Below are 24,837 nucleotides of genomic sequence, written 5' to 3'. Positions count from 1 at the left end.
GAGGCCCAGTACGGTCAGGATTAGAATCTGTCTGGATGGTGCCAGAGTTCACTTGCAAGCAGACTTCTTTATAAACTGTGCACAGACAAAAAATCTGGAGTGGATATAAGGGGTCTTGCGGACACCGAGGAGTCATCAGTTTCACGCAGAATAGTTTAACTGGTTGACGGCAGGGTGATGCGGCTCTCGTTCTGGGACGCCGGCATATGCCGGCGTCTTAGAACGGGTGCGCGGCTGCCGTGTTGCTAGGACACAGTGTGACCCCGATCTGTGGAAAGAGCGGTGTCTGTGACTCTTTAACCATGTGATCGGCTGTGTCCAATCACAGCCCATCACATGTAAACAAGGAAGTGCCGGTAATCGGCGCTCCTCACACTGACAGAGTGTGTGGCGAGGAGAGCCGATCAGCGGCATCTCCACGCAGGGGGGCATCTAGGAATGATCAGTGCCCTGATTACAATATTGCAAAACAGTGTCACAAATCAGTGCCCACCAGTGGCAGCAATCAGTGCCCACCAGTGGCAGCAATCAGTGCCCACCAGTGGCAGCAATCAGTGCCCACCAGTGGCAGCAATCAGTGCCCACCACTGCCTGCAATCAGTGCCCATTAGCGATGCCAGTCAGTGCTGGCAATCAGTGCCACCTATCAGTGCTGCCCATCACTGCTGTCAATAAATGCCCATCAGTGCCATCCATCAATGCCCATCAGTGCCATCCATCAATGCCCATCAGTGCCATCCATCAATGCCGCCTATGAGTGCCCATCAGTGCCGCCTATGAGTGCCCATCAGTGCCGCCTATGAGTGCCCATCAGTGCCGCCTATGAGTGCCCATTAATGCCACATATCAGTGCCCACCTCTCTGTTTTTTCTTTCCCTTGTGCTCTCGGCTTTATTTATACTTCAAGGTTTATATCTGAAGTTCACACTGGATATTACAATACTGATACTGCGATCTATGTCTGCGTGTATTCCATGGTGGAACTCAGAGGCACATAGACTATGATTCTCGATTTGTAAGATTAATGGTGGTGAGTGTCCCAGACCATAGCAAGGAAATAGGTCACTTTTAATATATATATATAGATATATAAAAACTTATGTTTGATACAAATTTTCCCTTTTTTTTCAAAATGCATTACCTTCCCTGTTTTAGGAACAGGTCCATATATACATATAAGAAAATAGCAAACACACTGACCCGGATACGTAAAGCTCTATCATATGGTCTAGTTATATGGTCTTTCCTTGCTAGCGGACTAATACCTTTCTTTAATATTTCATATTGGTTTTAAATGTAAGTATTTTTCTTTATAATTTACTTTTACTACTTGTTTGTGTCATTGGGGGGCTATCATTGAACCCTCCACTTTTCCCTTCTTTCTTCCTTTTCTTTCCTTCCCCCGCTTTCCTGTCAATAAATGCCCATCAGTGCCATCCATCAATGCCCATCAGTGCCATCCATCAATGCCCATCAGTGCCATCCATCAATGCCACCTATGAGTGCCCATCAGTGCCGCCTATGAGTGCCCATCAGTGCCGCCTATGAGTGCCCATCAGTGCCGCCTATGAGTGCCCATCAGTGCCGCCTATGAGTGCCCATCAGTGCCGCCTATGAGTGCCCATCAGTGCCGCCTATCAGTGCCCATCAGTGCCACATATCAGTGCCCATAAGTGCGGCATATTAGTGCCTTCTCATCAGTACCACCTAATCAGTGCTGCCTCATCAGTGCCCACCAGTTCAGCCTATCAGTGTCCATCAGTGCCGCCTCATCAGCGCACATCAGTGAACGCGAAAAAGTGCTTAGTTACAAAATTTGCTGAAAGAAAAAAAGTAAAAAACATTTTTTTTTTTCAAAATTTTTGGTCTTTTTTTTTTTTTGTAAAAAATAAAAAGCCAGCAGTGATTAACTACCACCAAAAGAAAGCTCTATTTGTGTGAAGAAAATGAGCAAAAAATTGGGTACAGTGTAGCAGGACTGCGCAATTGTCATTCAGAGTGCTGAAAGCTGAAAAATGGCCTGGGCAGGAAGGGGGTGTAAGTGCCCTGTAGGCAAGTGGTTAGCATTCTGGTTAAAGAGGAGTACCCTAATAGTAGGAGTCCCGGGATCTGTTACAGACAGTGATTCCTTCTGGGGATACTGAGAAATCATCTTAAGATCAATGGATGAGTATCGGATGAGGTCACCCATTGCAGAATTACTTTCCTCTATGTGTCTCTGAAAAGACATCTTGCATTGCATAGCAGAAAACTAAGCCCAAAGTGAGGCAATGCCCAACTTACTCACACACCAAAGTAGCTGATGCTGATGAGGGTCACAGTTGCCAGAGGTGACCAAGTCACTATAGACAGGCAGTGGAACGAGATTATAGACTGGATGATACACCATGTGCCTCAAAAGTAGGAGCAGCTTCAGGGAAGGTGGTTCTCAACCTTAGGGCCTGGTCAACCCTTCCAATACATTAAATGCCCCAACATGGCCACAGAGAAAATCATGACTGACTTGTTGCCGACCCCTATTCTAAACCTTGCCTGCTTTGTGCAATTGTATCCCAATAGCATCTGATCAAATTCTTGTTTAAGGTTTCCTTGAAAAAAAAAATAAAAATAAAAAAGGTAAAATATGATTGGTTCCTTTTGATTACAACTTTGGTTCTCTGCATATTTTCAGTTCTCAGTTTTAATGCACTTTCCTTGGACATTGTCCACAGTGATTCGTCACATAAGTGCATATAGCAATCATTATGGATAAAAACTTGCAACAAGCAATTTCAAACCGGGTATCAATGAAAGAAGTGCGATTACTGGAGCGGCAATAAGCCTGGCAAAAATAGAGAAGAGTTTTCAGGGTGAGAGAAGTCTGCAGCTCCAGAAAGATACGTGTTTGGCTGCTGGCTCTGGTTGCTACTCTGTACTAGTAGAAAAACTGGAGACAGGTGCACATCACTCTGCTGGGACTGTCAGGCACTCAGGGCATCCAGAGCTGGTCAGAAGGACCTCCGCATCTTCAACCCCACTCCAGGATTTGGCTGAAGTGCAAGACCTTGCACTCTTGATGAGCCATTGCCCCCATCTACTCCAACAGCTGTCAGAGCAGACAGAAAACCAGGGTCCAGCAGGAAGAAGGCTGAAGCTCGCTACTGGGCCACAGCCTGGTTGTTGAGAACCACTTATCAAGGCTAAATGGTGTGAGAAAGTGTAGAATGCACACACCGGGGGGGCGTGTCCGGATGCAGCAAGGAGCAGGACGTGTCTCAGAGCAGCTCCGCCGGTCCTGGCTCTATCCACAGCCATCCTGCCCTTAAAACCACTTCTTTTAAAAGCACAAGGCTTCCCAAGTGTGGCAGGGAACCATCCTCAACAGGGGAGGAGGCTATTGAACAGGACAGCCGCCCGAGAGCGAGGTAACAGGCCGGCATTTCCTCCTGAAGGCATTCCGCCATCTTGCGGCCTGCTGCGGCCTCGCGATCCCCGGCCTAAAGTGCCGCGTTCGGCGGCGGGGAGACCCCAGCGCTTCGCGCATCGGTCGCGGCTGGAGGTAAGAGGAGGCGAGAACCGGAGGAGACGGGCATCTAGCGTCCGCACTGCTAAGACCCCCGGTCGGCACCACAACCCGGCCGCGGCCCGCCATCCTGCGGCCTGTGGAGCCCCCGCCATCCCCGGCCTCGGGTACCGCAATCGGCGGAGAGGGGGTCACCGCAAGCTTCCCATAAGAGCCACCTACCTGAAAGCGGCAGCGGGACCCGGAGAGCACGAGAGGGGGATGCAGGAAACTCCATAAAGGCCCTCGGTGGGCTCCATGCAGCGGCAGCCATCTTGGAGGTCAGGGCCCTACCAACACTGTCCTGGGGTGCAGAGGTTTGGGGGAGAGAGTTGCCACCCGTCCTGGGGTCTGCACAAGAGGAAACAAACAGCAAAAGGTCATTGTGAAATCGCTGAGCCGTTCCCCCCTCTCCCTCCCAGCCTGTATCCTAAAGAACAGTCTGCAGATTCTACAACAAGGTACTGTTGCTGGGGGTGACATAACCGCAGTTTTCAAAGCCCGTACCCTTCCTGTGTCCTCTCCAATACTATAAATCATTAAAAAGGGTCACACACTGTACCACACTTACTGCTTGATTACCCCTGACCCTGCAGACAGGCTCCATCACTCGCTTGCTCACTACTGCTTGGCGTGGGCCCCCTAACGCCTGCATGAAACACAGAAACTCCAGCACAAAATTTATTACAGGAGGGAGACGTGACCTAGCTATGGAAACGTAAGAACGCGTCGTTGGGAGCTCTGCACTGAAACGGGCCGTGAATCACCCGTAGCACCGATCAGCTAAGCCATCCATTCATGCCAGGAGGCCGCAGGCGCCCACAGGTCATTGAGGAACGGAGGGGACCCGAAATCTCACACTACTTTCTGCGGCAACAGCAGATTCCCTCACCGGCGAGACAGAGCAAGATGGTGCCACCTCGAGTCAGCACGGCGGGCGCTACACCCTCAAGTAAGAAGGGCGCTCCTGCAACTACCTCTGCAGCGGGGGAGGACTTTCCCCCCTTGCCACACAGAGTACCCTCTCCTATAGTGTCCCCGGCTCTCACAACCGCTGACACGCCACTGCATCCAGATAACGCTGATGACCTAAGCGGCCTAGTTGAAAGCTCTCTAAGAGACATAGTGTCAGGCCTCCCCACCAAACAGGACTTAAACGCTATGGCCACCTCTATTGTCAATGCACTAACCAAAGAACTGCATGACCTAAAACAGCAAGTGGATGTTGTCGAGGAGAGAGTCACCACGATCGAAGCCTCCCAATCTACTACAGAAGCGCGCCTCACTACACTCGAGTCGGAGTATGGGGCCTTCCGCCGCCATCTTGTCGACGTTCAGCTACGCCTGGACGACGGCGAGAATAGAAGCAGACGGAACAATCTGCGCCTAAGGGGGATCCCAGAAGCCACCATGGGCCCAGACCTCAGATCCACAGTGGTCGCCATCTTAAACCAGGTCCTGGGCAAACCACCGACAGCTGACCTGGAACTGGACAGGGTGCACCGTATCCCAGGCCCCAGACCCCCACCCTCTGCACAGAGATCATCATCCGAACTAGACTTTCCCCGTGATGTACTATGCAGGGTGCATTTTTTCACTATCAAGGAGGACATTCTTCGCCTTGCCTGGGAAAAGGGCCCAATAGACTTTGACGGGGCTCCCATCAGGATTTTCCCTGACATTTCCAGACAAACTCGCACCATGCGTGGGCTCATGCGACCCCTACTGGAAGTTATTCGCGAGGCAGATGCCACCTACCAATGGGGTCACCCCTTCCATCTCATCGTCAGGAGGCGGAATTCTACCTCCGCACGCCAGACCAACTCCCTGCCCTCTTTCATTTCATCTCCAGGCCGGTGATTGAGGTGCCCAACTGGTTTGACTATCTGCTTTCCCAGGACTCACAAGGTTCAGCACCACCCAGACAACAGAGATCTCGACGCCCAAGATCCCGCCCGCCAAACCGAGAAGGCAGAAGAGCCCATCCAACATCATCTGAGGACTAAACGCTCACCACTTTTTGGTTCTTGGTAAGGCTTTCAGTACCTCCTATGGGCAGATGCCCCGCTCCTTCCCCCCCCATGGCGATTCTTCCAGGAACATTCAAACCCATGCACCAGGACCCCCCCCCCCCTTTTTTTTTTTTTTTTTTCTCCATGGGTTAACTCTCAATTATGGAGAGGGGAGGAGGGAGGGGGGACGCATTGTTATAACTGTTATAAATGTGGTATTTTTGCTGTAGGCCAGACTTCATGCACTCCACCCGACCATATCTGATATGAACGTAGACGATGAGGAGGAGGCACATACATTCTTCTCATGAGCCACATTTGGTCAGGCTGCCTTGGCACACTGACAGCCGGGCGGTGGGGGCCCCCTCCTGGCCCTGTCCGGGAGAGGGGTGAGTTGACCCCCGGGGTCCTCGGCCCCCAGCCGCCTCTGCAATGCGTCAACGCCAGTAGATCATGGATGTTAGAGGTTTACTTAAGTTGCACATACTAACCTTAAACACAGTTACGTTTATGGATGTTATGCCCAGTTTTGTGGTAAATTACACCCTACTTATGATGGTTAATGTATTGTTTTTTCTTAATGTTTCTGATTCTGAAGGCCCCCCATTCAGTGCATCTCCCTACCACTCCCAAAAGTACCCTCTCATATTGCTTGACTTGCTCACTTAGGTGTGAGCAAAAATTTTTTTTTGTTGCGCACTTGGACGCATCGACCGCCCCCCTTAGGGCGACCTCCCGATTGCTGCACAATTCCTTTTGTGCCTCGGCCGGGAGATCATAGCATAGTCACTTGACTAACTTAGATTGCTCCCTCCCCCCCCTCCCCCTTCCCTACCCGCTCCTCCTCCTTCTCTGATTCTGTCTTCACCTTCTTTATTCCTCTCTATTCTCTGGTGCTGTTGCCCTCTAGTTGGGAGGGGACGTGAACCTAAACCAGAGGTGATTGTCCTCCTCATTCTGTCAACGATCCTCAGCGCCCAGGCCGTCACAATGGCTCTCCTAAAGGTGACCTCCCTTAATGTACGGGGTCTCAATATCCCGGAAAGGCGTTCCCAGCTACTAGCTGACCTACGCAGAACTAAAACCCAAATTGCCTTTCTACAGGAAACCCACTTTCATGGTGAGCATATTCCCAAACTGACTAACAATCTGTTCCCGACGGCATACCACAGCATCTCACCTATCTCCAAATCTAAGGGGGTTAGCATTTTAGTGGCAAAGTCTGTACAGTGGGAGTTCAGGGCACAGCAGGCGGACCCTCAGGGCCGCTTTCTCCTGATCAAGGGCAGGGTGTCGGACATTCAGGTCACTCTTGCCAATATCTATTTCCCCAATGCCGACCATGCTCGGTTCCTGCGCGGGCTGATACCCATACTACTTGAGTTCACAGAGGGGATGCTCATTTTTGGGGGTGATATGAACTTCGCAATGGACCCCCTGTTGGACACCTCACGGGGTGCCTCTCATCTCTCATACGCTCGCCTTAAACGTATTAAATCTGATCTTCACTCACTTCGTTTGATGGACCCCTGGCGCCTCTTACACCCCAGGGACAGGGATTACTCGTACTTTTCACAAGTTCACCATTCGTACTCAAGATTAGATTACCTGCTCCTTTCCCATCAGGACCTGCCAAGGGTGGTGGACTCATCCATAGATGTCATTTCCTTTTCTGACCACGCCCCCACACACTTGACGCTCCAAATGGGACCAATGTCTAAATCTCCACCTTCGTGGAGACTGAACGAATCACTGCTTCAATCTGCAGAGACCCGCGCGGAGATCCAAGCCAAATTGCAGGAATATTTTGCATTTAATGTAGCCTCGGTCCCCAATCCCTTGGTGATGTGGGAGGCGCACAAGCCAGTTATCAGGGGCATTTTGATAGGTATTGGGGCACGTCTCAAGAGGGAAAGAACCCGTAGAACTGAAGAACTTCTACTTCAGATTAAGACCCTTGAATGCACACATAAGGCTAGCCTAGCACGCTCCGTATACCAGGAGTTACTTAAAGCACGTGAAGAGCTCCGCTCGCTTCTGTTACATAAAACGAAAGAGAGGCTAGCATGGTCACGTCGTACAATGTACGAATTCTCTAACAAACCTGGCTCTCTCTTAGCCAGAGCTTTACGCGGTCCCCGCACCAAAACATTCATCCCCCACATCCTGTCCCCCACGGGTCGGAGGGTCTCTACCTCAACAGAAATAGCAGAGGAATTCCGTTCATTTTACAGCGGTCTTTATAACCTAGATAGAACCTTTCCCGATGCCCCTAACCCTACTGGAGGATCCACCCCACATGAATATCTAGCTTCCTCTGGCATGCCAATCTCTACCGGCCGACACCGTAGAGGAGTTGGAGGACCCCATCACGGTGGAGGAGTTGGGGGTGGCACTGGCGAGCTCCAAGCCAAAGAAAGCCCCAGGCCCTGATGGCCTCACTTCAACTTACTTCAAAACATTCTTTGAGACGCTCTCCAAACCGTTAGTGGCTGCACTTAACTCTATCACGAAAGGTAACTCCTTCCCCATAGACTCCCTTAGGGCATACATCTCTCTCATCCCCAAAGAGGGAAAGGACCCACTTAGGTGTGGAAACTACCGACCGATAGCTCTGCTAAACACTGACTTGAAACTATTTGCCAAGATCTTGGCGAACAGATTGCTCCCACACATACCAAACCTAATTCACAAAGACCAAGCGGGCTTTGTCCCTCAACGGGAACCACGTGACAACACAATTAGGGTGCTGAACCTCATACATGCCGCTAGGACCACGCGACGACCCCTTCTCCTGCTGTCAACTGACGCAGAGAAGGCTTTCGACCGTGTAGATTGGACGTTTGTTAGAGCTACTCTCGAACACATTGGCCTTCGGTCGTCGATGCTCAGCTGGATCCTATCACTCTACTCTAGCCCCACAGCGGCGGTCAGGGTCAACGAAACCAGGTCGGGTTATTTTGACATTCGGAATGGTACCAGACAGGGTTGTCCCCTGTCTCCCCTAATCTTCATTCTTACCTTAGAACCCCTGCTCTGTAAGATACGGGCCAACCCCCACATAGAGGGCTTCCGTAAAACATCTGGAGCCCACAAGGTCGCCGCATTCGCAGATGACCTTATCTTCTTCTTGGCTGACCCCATTGCCTCACTCCCCGTCTTGCTTCATTCTCTGAGGGAATACGGGGCTCTGTCCCTATTTAAAATAAATATGTCTAAATCCTCCATGCTTAATATCACACTGAGCTCGCAAAATATCCGACAATTGCGCCTGAACTACCAGTTCCACTGGGCAACCGATACCATTCCGTACCTAGGTGTGGCCATCACCGCGGACCCCGCCGACCTGTACCAAGCAAATTTTGCCACTCTCCTACACAGACTCAAAACAGACCTGCAGCATTGGCACGCCCTCACTTTAACGTGGTTTGGACGCTGTAATGCCATCAAGATGACAGCCCTCCCAAGGATACTCTATCTTCTACAGGCCCTCCCCATACATCTCCCGCCCTCCTTTTTCAAGCGAATCGACGCACTCCTCCGAGAATTTGTCTGGTCACACAGGCAGCCACGCATAAAATTACAACTACTTTACTTGGCAAAACGCAGGGGAGGGGTGGGTTTACCAGACATAAAAGCCTACTACAGGGCAACGCATCTTACCAGATTGATAGACTGGTACTGTCACCTAGAGGCCAAACAATGGGTCACCATGGAGATGGAGGACTCAGACGGTACGGCCAGGAGTTGGCCGTGGCTTACCACTCCGATCCCGAAATCCATTGCCGAACACCCAACTCTGGGAAACACATTGAGAGTGGTCAGAGAAACCTTTCGCAAAACCCAGATCTCACCTATCCCTTCCCCTATGGTGCCGATCCTGGGTAACCCTGACTTCCTGCCGGGCTGCCAGGGGCCGATTTTTAGAGCCTTATCAGCGGGAGATAGATGGCCACACCTCCATGACTTCCTGGATCCCGGTGGCCAGCTCAGGACGACCGCGGGAATAGAAGTCCTAGACAGGCCATTGGACTTCCTGAGTGGTCTCCAACTGCGTAATTTTTTACGCCGAAGCGCCCGAACTCTAGGTCCCCCACGCCCACTTACGGAATTGGAACGTATCTGCCACCGCAGAGAGCCCATACGCCACTCTTTATCCCTGATCTACCTCTTTCTGATCGCCCCGGCTGAAGGTTTTGTGCCCCCCTTCCTTACTAAGTGGGAGACAGAACTGGGAGCGCATTTTGATGAAACACAAAGGGAAAAGATCTTACACTTTGCCCAAAAATCTTCTCTGGCCACAAGGGTCCAGGAGACTTGCTACAAGATTGTGACCAGATGGTACAGAGTACCATCCACTCTTCACAGGTTCCTCCCGCAGGTGCCGGATCTATGTTGGCGTTGTGGAGCAGGAGAGGGAACAATGTTGCACATTTTCTGGGACTGTCCCAAGATTAAACCGTTCTGGAAAGAGGTGACAGATACGGTCGAGCGTCTGACGGGTGTCACACTGGGGGGAGACCCCGGGGCCTGTTTACTGCACCTTTCTAGAAGTTCAATTAAGAAATATAAAGCTTCACTCACCATACATCTACTTAATGCGGCTAAGGCCTGCATCCCTCTATTTTGGAGATCGGTAATCCCACCAACGAAGATTCAGTGGTATGCGAGGGTCAATGATCTGCGGGACATGGAAGATCTTACGGCCACCCTGCATGACAGGGAGGAAGCCTTTCGGGAGACCTGGCGCCCCTGGCAACACTTCATCTACACCGAGGCCTACCTCCGAGAGATGACTTAATGCGGACACTCCTTGATACGAGGACCCTGCCTGGCTGGAGGGTGACACCGCCACCCTCTTCTCTTTACCTCTCTCTTCCCCTCCACTTCACCTCTCATTCTCTCTTGTCTCTCCCTCCCTACTGTCTCCCGCTTTTCTCCCCCTCCCTCCCCCCCCCCTCCCCCTCTCTCCCTAGGTTCTCACACAACCCCCTATACTTTTCCGGCTAAGGGAAGATCAGATCAGATATGTTGAATATCATGGTATACATTACTCTACGTTAGTTGCCCCTTGCCGGACTCTACTGATCGGCAAGGAATATCTCCACCCCCGGTCAGTGGAGAGCTTCTCTCTTTGTTATTTTGGTTTACCCATATACCTGTTGTCTAAGGATAAATACACGAGTCTTTAGTTTAAACGAGGCATATCTCAGGGAACTGCTTGCAAATGGATAGTATGATAATCATTACATCAGACTTTCCCATACATTCAGGCTCCACCTTCATTATACAGACCGTGTAAACTAGAGGAATGTATATGTGTCACACCTTTAGTCGACGGTAGTTTCTGTTAAAGTCCTCTTCATACCTCTGTTTTTTCTTTTTTACTACTCACTAAATGTTATAGATCTTGATAACATGTATATCACACTGTAACATGCATTGTTGAAATAAAATAAAGGAATTTAAAAAAAAAAAAAAAGAATGCACACACCGCTCCACCTAGTGCAGTGGTCAGCAACCTTTTTCCACTTAGAGGAGTTCCACCCGTCCCTTTAAAAATTAAAAGTCAGCAGCTACAAATACTGTAGCTGCTGACTTTAGTCCAGCGATGTCAGCACCGCAGCTGATGTTCACTTTCGGCTTCACGGCCGGGTCCCTACTGCACATGCATGAAACGTGCTGCGCTCTCTTACTGGCCTGGCAGAAAGGGAGGGAGGAGGAGGAGGGGGGCCGATGTATGTACCAAAAACAGGTCCCCATTCCCCCCTGAAAGGTGCCAAATGTGGCACTGGAGGGAAGGGGGAGGAGATGAATAAGCGTAAGTTCCTCTTTTGTGTGGAACTCTGCTTTAAGGGCCTGATTCAAAGTATGTGAATGCATGGAGGGCCGCAATCACCTAATAAATTAACCACTTCAATACAGGGACCTTTCACCCCCTTCCTGCCCAGGCCATTTTTCAGCGCTGTCGCACTTTGAATGACAATTGTGCAGTTATGCAACACTGTACCCAAATTAATTTTTAATCATTTTCTTCACACAAATAGAGCTTTCTTTTGGAGGTATTTAATCACTGCTAGGTTTTTTATTTTTTACAAAAAAAAAAAAGAAGACTGAAAATTTTGAAAAAAAAAAAAAAAAAGTTTTAGTTTGTCAGCAAATTTTGTAAATGAGTAATTTTTCTCCTTCGCTGATGTGTGCTGATGAGCACTGATGAAGTGGCACTTATGGGCACAAATTTCAGAATTTGCTTTGGCTTGACCTTATGTGATGCCTTGGATACGTTGTAATTTTTTAAATATTTTAATACTGATATATTTGCTATATTCTAAAAAAAAAAGTTATTTTGTCTGTAATCATGGAAACTTTAAATAAAGAAATATTAAAGAAAAAAAAAAGACAGGACTGACTGGCATCACTCATGGGCACCAATTTGTGGCACTAGGAGGCTTTACTGTAATCAGGGCACTAATGATCAGTGCCCTGATTACCTGTCCAGGTGTCCCCTACAAGGAGATGCTGCTGATCGTCTCTCCTCGCCACACACTGTCAGTGTGAGGAGATGAGAGCCGATTACCGGCACTTTTGCATTTACATGTGACTGGCTGTAATTGGACACAGCCGATCACATGATTAAAGAGCCGCATCATCGGCGATCGGAGTCGTGCTGTGTCCTAGCAACAGGGCGTGGCCGCAAAAAGCACCCGTAGCTCTGGACCCCTTTACATTACACAGCCCCCCCCCCCCTCTGCATATTGCATAGCCCCCCAGGTTATGCTTTAAAATTACACAAACTCGCGGAATAGCGACAAACTACGGTATTTAAAAATCTCTATAGGCGACGCTTAAACATTTCTACAGGTTACCGGTTTAGAATTACAGAGTGCTAGAATTATTGCTCTCGCTCTAATGATTGCTGCTATACCACACGTGTGGTTTTAACACCGTTTACATTTGAGGTCACGACTTAGGTATGCATTTGCTTCTTTATTTTATTTTTTTATTTTTACACTGTCCCTTTAAAAAAATGGACGCTCATTAGCAGAGCTCCGTGAAGAAACCCGGCCTGCAGCCTGATAACCACCACATATCAACCTGGAAATGGGCAAAAAGCTTTACCAGACCCAGCAGACCCGCTCCAGACGCAACACTCAGCCAGGAACATACCGGAGCTGTTCAAACTACAGTCGGCCATCCGTGGCAGCATGATGGGGAACAAAATGGTGCGGTCCCAGAGGGAGGAAGAGGACTTCAGCGAGGACTCGCAATCAGCAGTGCAAGACACAGGTAGGGGATACAGACAATCCCCTGATCTACGCTGACATGTCAGGCTTTGCAGCCGACATCAAATCCACCTTCTCTGCAGCCATAACGGATCTAACCTGCTGGTCCTCACAGAGAAGTTAGTTGCTGTGGAGACAACTGGGAAACGCAGGGATAGGAGGTTGCACAGGCTGGAGAACGTGGCGATCTCCCACTCCTCACACTTAATAGAAATAAACAGACATTTAGAAGACCTGGACAACAGGGGCAGGAGGAACAACATTAGAGTGAGAGGGATCCCTGAATCTGTGGACACAGCCCAAATCATTCCTGCTCTGCAGGTGTTTAACAGCCTCTTAGACAGGCAGGACGACATTGAAAATGAATTTGTGCGGGCTCACAGAGGATGAAGCCACGTGGGAAGTTGCGTAACTAGTAGAGGTGGAGCCTGGCGGTGGAATTAGTCGCAACAAGTGAGATACACCTGATGGATTCTATATCAATGTTTTTATATTCTTAAATAAATGTAAATGGATTATTAGCTGGGGTGGTGAGGTTCTGTGTTTAATCCCCTTGGTACTGTACTATTGGAAGCATTTCTGTTTTTATATGTTGCTGTGGAACTACCGGCAAAGACTGAGGAGCCTAAGTTGAACCAGTTCACTGGGAGGTCATTTTATTTGCCGTGGAGCTGTATCTATTTGGAGGGACCATAATGCCGTGTACACACGGGCAGACTTTTCGACCAGACTGGTCCGACGGAACTAATCCGTCGGACAATCCGACCATGTGTGGGCTTCATCGAACCTGCAGCGGACTTTTTCGGTCAAAATCAGACGGACTTTAGATTTGGAACATGTTTCAAATCTTTCCGCCGGAACTCCGCCGGACCCAGTTCTTACCGAGAAATCCGCTCATCCGCATGCTAGTCCGACAGACAAAAAACAACGCTAGGGCAGCTATTGGCTATGAACTTCCTTATTTTAGTCCGGTTGTACGTCATCACGTACGAATCCGTCAGACTTTGGTGTGATCGTGTGTGGCCAAGTCCGTTTGTTCGAAAGTCTGTTGGACCTTTGATGCCGAAAAGTCCGCCCGTGTGTACACGGCATAAGGAACCACTCAGGACCACTGTGGAGCATTCCCCATAGGAGAGGTGCACTGATGTGCAAAGCTGTGTTTGACCCCCTGCCGGATCTAACAGTGAGGTGAGCGAGCATTGCACATGGTGGTGGGAGCACTCGTGTTGGTAGAGCAGTGAAGCATGTGGAAACAGCCTTTTTTTTCTTGTATTTCGTTTTACTTGCTTTTTAGCAGAATTGTCACTCATATTGATGTATGGACATTTTTTATAGAGCACTATACACCTGTATTTACATATGGACGTTTTACATTGAGTGCCATTTTTTTGTTTTGTTGTTTTTTATATTTATTATTCAAGTATAAGCACATTAGTGCCAGGTGCAAAATGCACCCCACATAAACCACCCAAGAAGTCATAAGTATATCACTTTCAACCTGACTGATAAACGCCCCCTAATGTGTACAATAGCAAATTATGAGTCATCTAGCTGTTTACATTTCCCTCAACTACATTTTCCATCTAATACTATTATGCACACTCAGAAGTGGTTAAACATCATATGTTATTGGCCAGAAGTCTGTTAGAAGTCAGTTTTTTTGGGAAGGCAACATTTGTCAGACCCAAGGTGACCTCTCAACTCTGCCGCCAAGAGTCAGTTCTGAAGTAAGGAAAGTAGACGGATGCCTGTGTTTCATGGATCGGTTTCCAAAATAATGTAAGATTGAATATTAGGATTCTTGTATAAACTCAGTTGTGGCCACTTCCCTTTAAAGAACTGGGCTCTAAGGCTCTGTTCACACCTATGCAGGTACGACTGTGCATAAGCGTGTACTTTGCATTTAGGACAGCCCTATTAGTGACATCTCGGAAAAGAAGCGTGGGCATCTATTTTAAATCGCATCTCACTTCAACATATGGCAATAAGTTACTGTGCATTTGTGGTGCAATTTAGTCACATGCATTGGCGTGTGCATTTGGGGTGCCTTTAAAAATGAAAGGCACCGCAACATGCCTACCAGAACAAAGAACGATTTTCTTGTGCCGCATGAACGCATGCAATATCACAAACCTCGTGTTACATGAGTGTGAATATGGTCCAGATCCCTGTTACTTATTTTTTTTTTGCATTCTCTATAAGTTTTCAGCAGATATACAAAGGGAGGAATATAAGAGATCAGAAAAAAAAAAAAGCTGGTCAATCTACACATAACTGGTAATCTGGAGTGTAAGCCATAAATTGCTAGGAAAAGCAAGCGGGCTTCAAAAGCCAGTAAACCTTTGACTGTCAAGTAAGAATGTATGTGAGGCAGAACAGAAGTTGAGGTATAATACTTAACCCAAGTCATAATAGACAGTACAGTCAGGGAGAGGGAGTGGATTAGGGGTCTATCTCAGTAAGGGGAGACCTCATGTACCCATTTTGGGTCATGGCTTTCAGTTTTTAGGGAGACTGGGCAGCCTTCAGGTAGTAAATTACAAGACAAGTATGCACCCAAGCCAATGAAAGGAGGTGGTAGGAAGAGACCAAGAGGAAAAAAAAAAATAAAATAAGCGGAAGGGTAAAGTACAATCGGCAGGGACCCACATCGGCTAAGCAACATGGGGAGGCCTTGGCCGCATTCACTGTATGAATGTTCAAATCCCTGTTAACTGACTCATTCAAATTATAATTATAAAAAGTGCTCTGGCTTATAGTCATTCTATAAATGATCACCGATAATCTGTGGACAATCTCCTTAACATTTTTGGAGCATCCTTCTGGCTGGTCTGTATATTCTGAGGTAAAGTTAAACGTCCAACAGACTATGAGAAAGTCATTGAAAAAAATGTTTTTTAATACCACAATGGAGAGTTCTTTGCTCAGCCACTAAACCTATTTTACCCTATTCCCTTATAATAGCTAGATTCAGTCTCTAAAAGCACAGAAGTCCCTAGGGCAGCGATTTTTTTTTTATATTATATATGCAGTACATGCATTGTCTGACCTTTTAATAGAACAAGCAATTGGCAAAATTATTATTATTTTTTTTTTTATGAGGAGTGAGAACATATTCAGTTTTTAAGTGACACAAACAGGTAACCATTTTCAAACCGCTAAAAATCCTGACTGTTTACAACCATTAGCATGGTTTATTTTGCAGTCATAAAACCTTTTCACATAAAAAATAAAAAATACTGTCCATTATGCATGCCCCAATTACAGAGCTATTTACTGACTTCTATCGTGCTTGGCTTTTTGGTGTATTTTCTTTTTAGCGTAGCTTGGTTTAATTAAAATAAAACTAAATGGGTAAATGGTATCAGTAATGAAGGCCCTCTGTACAATTTAACCACTTCCCGATCACCCGCCGCAGTTTTACTGAGGCAGAATGGCACGGGTGAGCGAAGTGACGTTATGGCGGTCGCGACGATCAGATGCATTTCAGAACCGATCAGTCTTCGGGTCCAGGCAAATGATTTCTGGCCTGGACCTGCTGATCGATCCTGATGAATGAAATCCTCCCCTGCCTGTGTAAGTGTAAAAACAGACAGGGGAAGTGATGTCATCTCCCCCTCGTGGAATTATTTTCTGTTCCAGAGGAGAGAGGATATCCAAACGTGAGTTGCACCAACACTACAATGACAGTACACATAGGCACATATTTCACCCCCGACCCCCCCCCAGTTAACTCCCTGTCATTGTCACCCAGTGCAGGGTTCAAATTTTTTTTTGATCACTATACTGGTGTCATTTGTGACACTAATCAGCGTTAGGGCACTTAGTAGTAGATTTAGAAAAAAGTGCGTCCCCAGTAGTTTAGGGTTGCCAAAAACGCAGTGTTAGCGGACCAGCCTAGATACCTGCTAGCACCTGCGTTTAGCCCCTCCGCCCGGCCCACCCAAGTGCAGTATCAATCGATCACTGTCACTTACAAAACACTAAACACTTAACTGCAGCATTCGCAGAGTCAGGCCTGATCCCTGCGAACGCTAACAGTTTTTTTGGTATGGTTGGAAGCAGTCGCTGACAGTCAGTGCTCTTTTTTCCCGTGAGTCTCACTAGTGTACCAGTAAATTTAGAGGCCAAAATGTCCAATCGAAGGCACACTAGTGAAGAGGCCTACACGTTTCTGAGCATGACAGATGAGAGTGAAGTGGCATGCACCCATCTGTCAGATTCAGGCTCAGAATACGAACCCGTAGACAGCAGCGGCACCCTGAACGATAACTCTGACGACAGAGTTGTGGTCCCTGCCAAGGTCAGGCGTACCTGACCCCGTTCTTCTGCTGTTGTTGAGGTGCAAGAACCACAGGGCTCTCGTATAGAGAGACAGTACTAGTGCCGCTCATCCTTCTGGTGATCTGGCAAGCACCAGCGGCCTAGTACATCCTGGTCGTACATCCAGCACTGCAGTATCAAGTGGTGACGTGGCGAGTCCCATAAGTGCAGTTCAAGCTGGTGAGGTGGCTAGTACAACTAGTGCCCTGCAGCCACCAAGAAGACAAAGACAGGTCCGTCAAGCCCACAGTGCCCTTCCTGCTGCATTCGCCAATCCGAATTGGGAGCACACCACTTCTGCAGCACTCGTACTTCCCCCATTCACTGGCCAACCCGGAATTCAGGTGGAAACAGTTCATTTTACGTCACTTGATTTTTATTCGCTGTTTTTCACAGATCTCTATGGATCTATCGTGGACCAAAGCATATGTATGCTGGTCAATTCATCACCGCTAATCCCCCAGTTGACCCTTGCCAGAGATTGGAGAACTATTACAGTCTGCGAATTTAAGATCTTCCTGGGCCTATCCGTCCTCATGGGCATAACTTAAAAAAAAGTGAGCCGCGGTCATATTGGTCCACTGACCCAATTCACCATATGCCCGTGTTCTCTGCCTCCATGAAAAGGACACGCTCCAAGCAGATCTTGCGGTTCATGCATTTCAATGACAATGAACTCTGTCGTCCTCGGGGTGACCCTGAATACGATCAGCTCTACAAAATTCGTCCCCTCGTAAACCACTTCAACCAGCAGTTTGCAGCCTTGTTTACTCTCGATTAAGTGGTCTGCGTTGACGAGTCCCTGATTACGTTTCCTGGTCGCTTGTCATTCAAACAGTATCTTCCTAGCAAGCATGCCAGATATGGGGTCAAGATGTATAAGTTCTGTGACAGGGCAACAGGCTATACATATAGTTTTATGGTTTACGAGGGAAGAGATAGTTACGTAGAGCCAGAGAACTGCCCACACTACATAGGGAGCACTGGTAAGATTGTGTGGGACTTGGTGTCGCCCTTATTCGGAAAGGGATACCACTTGTATGTGAACAATTATTACACAAGCCACTTTTTAGTCATTTGTTTGATTATGGAATTGGCGCATGTGACATTGTGCGATCTTAATCACCGGGGCTTACCCCAGCAGCTTATAGATTCCCGTCTTAGGCTGGAGGAAAGAGCCTGCTTGAGATGTAATAATTCTGTGAAGTGGAGGGATAAGAAGAATATTTTCGTTCTGTCCTCCCTTCACGCAGGGTGTGGAGAAACCCGTGTGTCCACGAATAACCTTAATATGGGAGGGGTGGAACTCAACGACCAGTTGTTGGCACCGTACCTAATTGTTCATGCTTATGTGCTATACAAAGCTTCAGGACAAACTGGATCCTTCCTTAAATTCCAGGAAGAGATCATCACCGCCCTTCTGTTTCCAGACGGTGCTGTGGCCCAACTTCACAATCCAAATACAGTGAGCTGGCTGCACGAGAGGCATTTTCCGCATGTCCTCCCTGGTACCCCTACTCAAAGAAATCCCCAAAGAAGATGTCATGTATGTAGAAAGCGCGGCTATAGGCGTGACACCCGCTTTTATTGTCCCTCCTGTCCTGAACAACCATGTCTTTGCATTGGTGACGGATTCGAATGCTACCACACACCAGTGGAGTATTAGCATAGGGTACAGCACTGCACAGTCCTAGGCACACTTACACAGGGTCTCGAAAGATGAGATGGCCATCACATTTTGAGAGACCCTAATCTGGAACGTTTACAGTTTTAATAAAAGTGCAAAAAAAAAAAAAAAAAAAAAAAAAAAACACAAAAAAAATAAAGCCAAAAATAGTTGTGGTTTTATTTTTCTTCTCTATTGTTCTCTCTCTTATCCGCTCTCTATTCTTTATCTATTGTTCTCTCTCTATTGTTACTGTATTTTAGAACTGTAATGTTTTATTTTTACTATGTTTTATTGTATTTGCTTTGCAGGTATGGGATGTCTTACTGTAATGTTACTTTGTTTTATTGTTAACCATCATTTGCTTAGCAGGTACGCCATTCAGCTGCAGCACGGGTTTATTCTTACAGCAACAGCGTTTGCTCCCATGATACGTATAGCCGTGACTCCAGCGCTGTAGGAGGTGATTTCACCACCACAGTTAAAAAAAGAGCATATATGCCGAAGCATGGGGGCAGGGGTGGAGGAGCGATTTGCTCCTAACATTAGGGGCAGTTTGCCCCATGCTTCGGCATATATTTTTTAGGGACAGATTGCGCTAAAAAAATCAAGTTGTTTTATTGAGTTCATGTTTTATCGTTATCACTGTTTGCTTTTCAGGTACGCCATTCGGCTGCAGCACTGATTTATCTTGACAGCAGCGTTTGCTTTCACAATACGAAAATCAGCGACTCCAGCGCTGTAGGAGGTGATTTCACCACCACAGTTAAAAAAAAAAAAAAAAAAATGGTGCATGTATGCCCATCATTAGAAGTGAGTGGATGAAGGGCGGTATTCTAATCGTGGGCATACCCATCAATCTCTTTTTTTCGTTCAGCCCACAGGCTGCATGAAAAAAAAAAGAACATTACAATATATGCCCAACAAGGACCAGCAACGTACTGGTATGTTGCTGGACTTTGAGGTGGTTATACCGGAATGATGCCTGCAGGTTTAGGTATCATCTTGGTATCTTTCTTTTCAGCAAGCGGTCGGGTAAAAGCAATCCTAGCGGCTAATTAGCCTCTAGACTGGTTTTACAAGCAATGGAAGGGAATGTCCCCCTCCACCATCTTCCATGGTTTTCTCGGGCTCTTCTGCCCCAGCAGGGAACCCAAGAATGCAGCTGGTGGTTCTGCCAGCTTACCATAGAGCTGATCAGAGACCAGAACAGCTCTAATTATCTCTATGGCCTAAGAAAGGAAGCTACATGCCTTTCATGACTTTTGTTTTCGCTGGATATAAACAGCGCCATTGGGAAATTGGAAAAGCATTTTATTACACCGATCTTGGTGTGGTTCAGATGCTTTGAGGGCAGAGGAGAGCTCTAGGGTCTAATAGACCCCAATTTTTTCAAGAAAGAGTACCTGTCACTACGTATTGCTATCATTCATAAGGGATATTTACATTCCCTGAGATAACAATAAAAATGATTTAAAAAAAATGAAAGGAACAGTTTAAAAATGAAACAAAAATGCAAAATAAATAATAATAATAATAAAAAAACCCACCCCTGCTCACGCACTACACAAGCGTCGCTCTGGTGTCATATGTAAACAGCAATTGCACCATGCATGTGAGGTATCACCGCAAAGGTCAGATCGAGGGCAGTAATTTTAGCTGTAGACCACCTCTGTAAATCTAAAGTGTTAACCTGTAAAGGATTTTAAAGGCTTTTAAAAATGTATGTAGTTTGTCGCCACTGCATGTTTGTGCGCAATTTTAAAGCATGTCATGTTTGGTATCCATGTACTTGGCATAAGATCATCTTTTTTATTTCATCAAACATTTGGGCAATATAGTGTGTTTTAGTGCATTAAATTAAAAAAAAGTGTTTTTTTTTTCCAAAAAAATTGCGTTTGAAAAATTGCTGCGCAAATACTGTGTGAAAAAAAAGTTAAAACACCCACCGTTTTAATCTGTAGGTCCTTTGCTTTAAAAAAAAATATAATGTTTGGAGGTTAAAAGTAATTTTCTAGCAAAAAAAAAAAAAATTTTTTCATGTAAACAAAAAGTGGCAGAAAGGGCTTTGTCTTCAAGGGGTTAGAAGAGTGGGTGATGTGTGACATAAGCTTCTAATGTTGTGCACAAAATGTCAGGACAGTTCAACTCCCCCCAAATGACCCTTTTTGGAAAGTAGACACCCCAAGCTATTTGCTGATAGGCATGTTGAGTCCATGGAATATTTTATATTTTGCCACAACTTTCGGGAAAATTACAAACTTTTTTCTTTTTGTGCACAAAGTTGTCACTAAATGATATATTGCTCACACGTGCCATGGTCATATGTGGAATTACACCCCAAAATACATTCTGCTGCTTCTTCTGAATATGGGGATACCTCATGTGTGAGACTTTTTGGGAGCCTAGCCGTGTACAGGACACCGAAAACCAAGCACCGCCTTCAGGATTTCTAAGGGCGTACATTTTTGATTTCACTCCTCACTACCTATCACAGTTTCGAAGGTCATAAAATGCCAAGATAGCACAAACCCCCCCAAATGACCCCATTTTGGAAAGTAGACACCAATGTATTTGCTAAGAGGCATCGTGAGTATTTTACAGCTCTCATTTATTTTTGAAAATGATGAAAGAAAAGAAAAATGTATTTTTTCTTTTTTCAATTTCCAAACGTTGTGACAAAAAGCGAGATCTACAAAATACTCACACATGTGGTATCCCCATACTCAGGAGAAGCAGCAGAAAGTATTTTGGGGTGTAAGTTTACATATGCCCATGGCATGTTTGAGCAATATATCATTTAGTGACAACTTTGTGCACACAAAAAAAAAAAAGTTTGTAATTTTCCCGCAACTTGTGGCAAAATATTAAATATTCCACGGACTCAACATGCCTCTCAGCAAATAGCTTGGGGTGTCTACTTTCCAAAATGGGGTTATTTGGGGTGGGAGGGGGGTTGTGCTATCTTGGCATTTTATGTCTTTCGAAACTGATAGGTAGTGAGGAGTGAAATCAAAAATTTACTCCCTTAGAAATCCCAAAGGCGGTGCTTGGTTTTCGGGGTCCTGTACACGGCTAGGCTCCCAAAAAGTCTCACTCATGACATATCCCCATACTCAGGAGAAGCAGTAGAATGTATTTTTGGGTGTAATTCCACATATAACCATGGCATGGTTGAGCTTATCATTTAGTAAAAACTGTGTAATTTTTTTTTTTTCGCCATTTTTGAATCACTTGTGACAAAAAAATAAAATATTCAATGGGCTCAACAAACCTCTCAGCAATTTCCTTGGTGTGTCTACTTCCCAAAATGGGGTCATTTGAGGGGGGGGGTTACTGCACTGCCATTTTAGCACCTCAAGAAATGAGGCAGTCAAACTAAAAGCTGCGTAAATTACAGAAAATGAACCTTGTTTGTAGATGCTATAACTTTTGCACAAACCAAAAGTATACACTTTTTGACATTTTTTTTTTACCAAAGACATGTGGCTGAATACATTTTGGCCTAAATGTATGACTAAAATGGAGTTTATTGAATTTTTTTCCATAACAAAAAGTAGAAAATATAATTTTTCTTTCAAAATTTTCAGTCTTTTTCCATTTATATTGCAAAAAATTAAAATCGCAGAGGCAATAAAATACCATCAAAAGAAAGCTCTATTTGTAGGGAAAAAAAAAAGAGGCAAATTTAGTTTGGATACAACATTGCATGACCGGGCAATTACCAGTTAAAGCAGCACACTGCCAAATTGTAAAAAGTGCTCTGGTCATTGAGCAGCCAAATCCTCTGGGGCTGAAGTGGTTAAATCAATACCTGTTTCACAACAATAAGTGCTACTAGGTTTGCTGCCTAGCAAGCAGAAATCAGATTACAGCTAAAAAAAAAAAATGATCTATGCATAAACACCACAACAGTGTCAGGGAAATAGTTCTGACTTGCATAATCTGGTCAGTTCACTGCATTTAGAAAATATCCCCAGAATACTTAAATCAAGTTCAAATGTTGAAATGTTACATGCATGAACAGTAAGGAGGAAAAAAATATTACCTCTTTGGCTCTCTGTACAGCATCACTCGGAGGATTCCTGATTTGTGGCGAAGACTTTGTATTGATTTTGTCATAAAGCTGAAATCAAAAGACAAGAATATTGTAATCAAGCACTGTTTGCTGATTAAACATGCTAAATTAAAAATGAAAGTCCTGACTGCTTGCCTCTTATAATTCAGAAGTGGAAACTTTCAAACAGAATCTAAAAAAGCTACTATCTGGGAAACCGCAAAGAGATATCGGTAAAGGAAAAAAAAGAAAAACGCAAGTCTGCTAATGCAGTAAACTATGAGAAAGTTTCCTGCTGTAATAGCTGTCCCAAGGAAGTGATGAAAATCCCTAATTAAGCATTGGCAGGGGTTTTTGTTCCTGAAAGGAATGTAGAGACGTAAGATTAGGCTTCAACAGCTTTCACTATTACCATTTATGAACTAGAGGACCAGTGAATTTATTTTTCACATGGATGGTATGATGCTAGAAGCTGTGCTAAGGATCATTACTAAAACATTCAGCACCATGAGTGCTCACATTACCACATTTTATAATCTGCTTAAAAGGTGCACATTAGATTTCACGCTGGATATAAACGCACAAATTATACTAAATGACAAGTTTTCACACATACAAACTTATTCTGTTTTTAAACAGGCAATTCATTTGATCTAAAATAAACACAATTTTTGCACCCAGCACCTACAGTTACATATGAGGATTGATGGGCCATTTGGTCGGTTCAAGCAGGGTTTGTGAACATTAGGTACATTTGGATACCAAATATGAAATCCACTGAGAGTGGATTCTGTAAAATCAGTAAAAGCCATAGGTTATTAGGCCAGGGGTTGTCAAACAAAATGGTATGGAAGGCTGGGCACTGGCCTGGGGAGCAAGTGCTAATGCCATTTTTTTTAAATTAATTTAATTTGTCCGGGATCAGCATATAATGTTTAACACAAAGTGTTAAAAATGCCCAATTCCTTTAAAACCTACCTGAGGGTGGCCCAAAACCTGTGAAGTGGTGCATCTGCATGCATAAAACCTACTTCTGCAACACTAACATCTTGGCCTCATGTACACTGCTGCTGCTAAATGGATGTTTAGGAGCAGTTGGGTGTTTTTTTCAACTGCCCCTGAACTCTCCTCTATGTAATCTTATGCAAAGCATATTAGCTTATTATGCCTTTTTTTTTTTTTTTTTTTAGAGAGTTTACAACCACCTTAACCACAATTTTTTTTAAGAGCCTGGAGATTCCCAACTGGCACTGTCAGAGATTCAGGCAGGCAATAGCTGAATCGACTTATGGGATCGCTCATTTTTTTCAAAAACGAGTCTTCTATGGGATTACTCCTGAGCAAAGCGCTTAGGTGGAACATACTTTTTCAGGATGAGGCCAGTTGCCATACATCTACAAGGAAGTGTACAGGAAAGGTCTAAGACTATTTGGGCTTTTTATGGCACCCATACTGGCAACCTTAGGCCGGGAAGCTTCTGGTGGCTCCAGTGCCAGATATATCCACACCACATCAAACACTGAAATAGTGTCCCAGAGTTTGGGTGATCGAGATAGGGCAGAGAAAGGGCTTTTCTCCTGAGAGGAAACCTCAGATTCAGAAAAAGCATCTTCCAACTCCTCTTCTCCAGTCCCACTATACTCTTCTAGATATGAGACCCATGTCAGAGCTGCATCAGAGAAAGATCCTAGCGGGGAGGTTGGGGGGGGGGGGGCTGGGGGTCGCTTTTGACCTAGACAGCCAGCAGACTGTATAAGGTCTGAGATCTGACCAATCAAGGTGGACTTTGATGCTGTAAAATCCTCTTTACTAAGGCAGGAGGAGCGTGAGAAAACATATAGTGCAACAAAAATATCTGATGGAAGGGAGTGGGGGGTTACCAGCCAAGTTATCAATGGCCAAATCCGCAAGGAAAAGGGGGGGGTCTGTACCACCTCTTCAACCCCACCGTTAAC

At 45.9% G+C, this 24,837-nt stretch overlaps 1 protein-coding gene across 15 annotated transcripts in view; it reads right to left on the bottom strand.

Annotated features, from left to right (window-relative positions):
* The window catches only part of CASK (calcium/calmodulin dependent serine protein kinase), a 508,902-nt gene that overhangs the window by 101,276 nt on the left and 382,789 nt on the right, over positions 1 to 24,837 (bottom strand). For all 15 annotated transcript variants that reach the window (XM_073616292.1, XM_073616297.1, XM_073616294.1 and 12 more), the window contains one exon: positions 22,874 to 22,951. In XM_073616292.1, coding sequence (XP_073472393.1) covers positions 22,874 to 22,951 — 78 coding nt within the window. The remainder of the gene's footprint in view (positions 1 to 22,873; positions 22,952 to 24,837) is intronic.

This window comes from Aquarana catesbeiana, linkage group LG02 (genome assembly GCF_042186555.1).
Source record: "Aquarana catesbeiana isolate 2022-GZ linkage group LG02, ASM4218655v1, whole genome shotgun sequence".
NCBI classification, from domain to species: Eukaryota; Metazoa; Chordata; class Amphibia; order Anura; family Ranidae; genus Aquarana; species Aquarana catesbeiana.
This window is presented reverse-complemented; position numbering and strand designations above follow the sequence as displayed.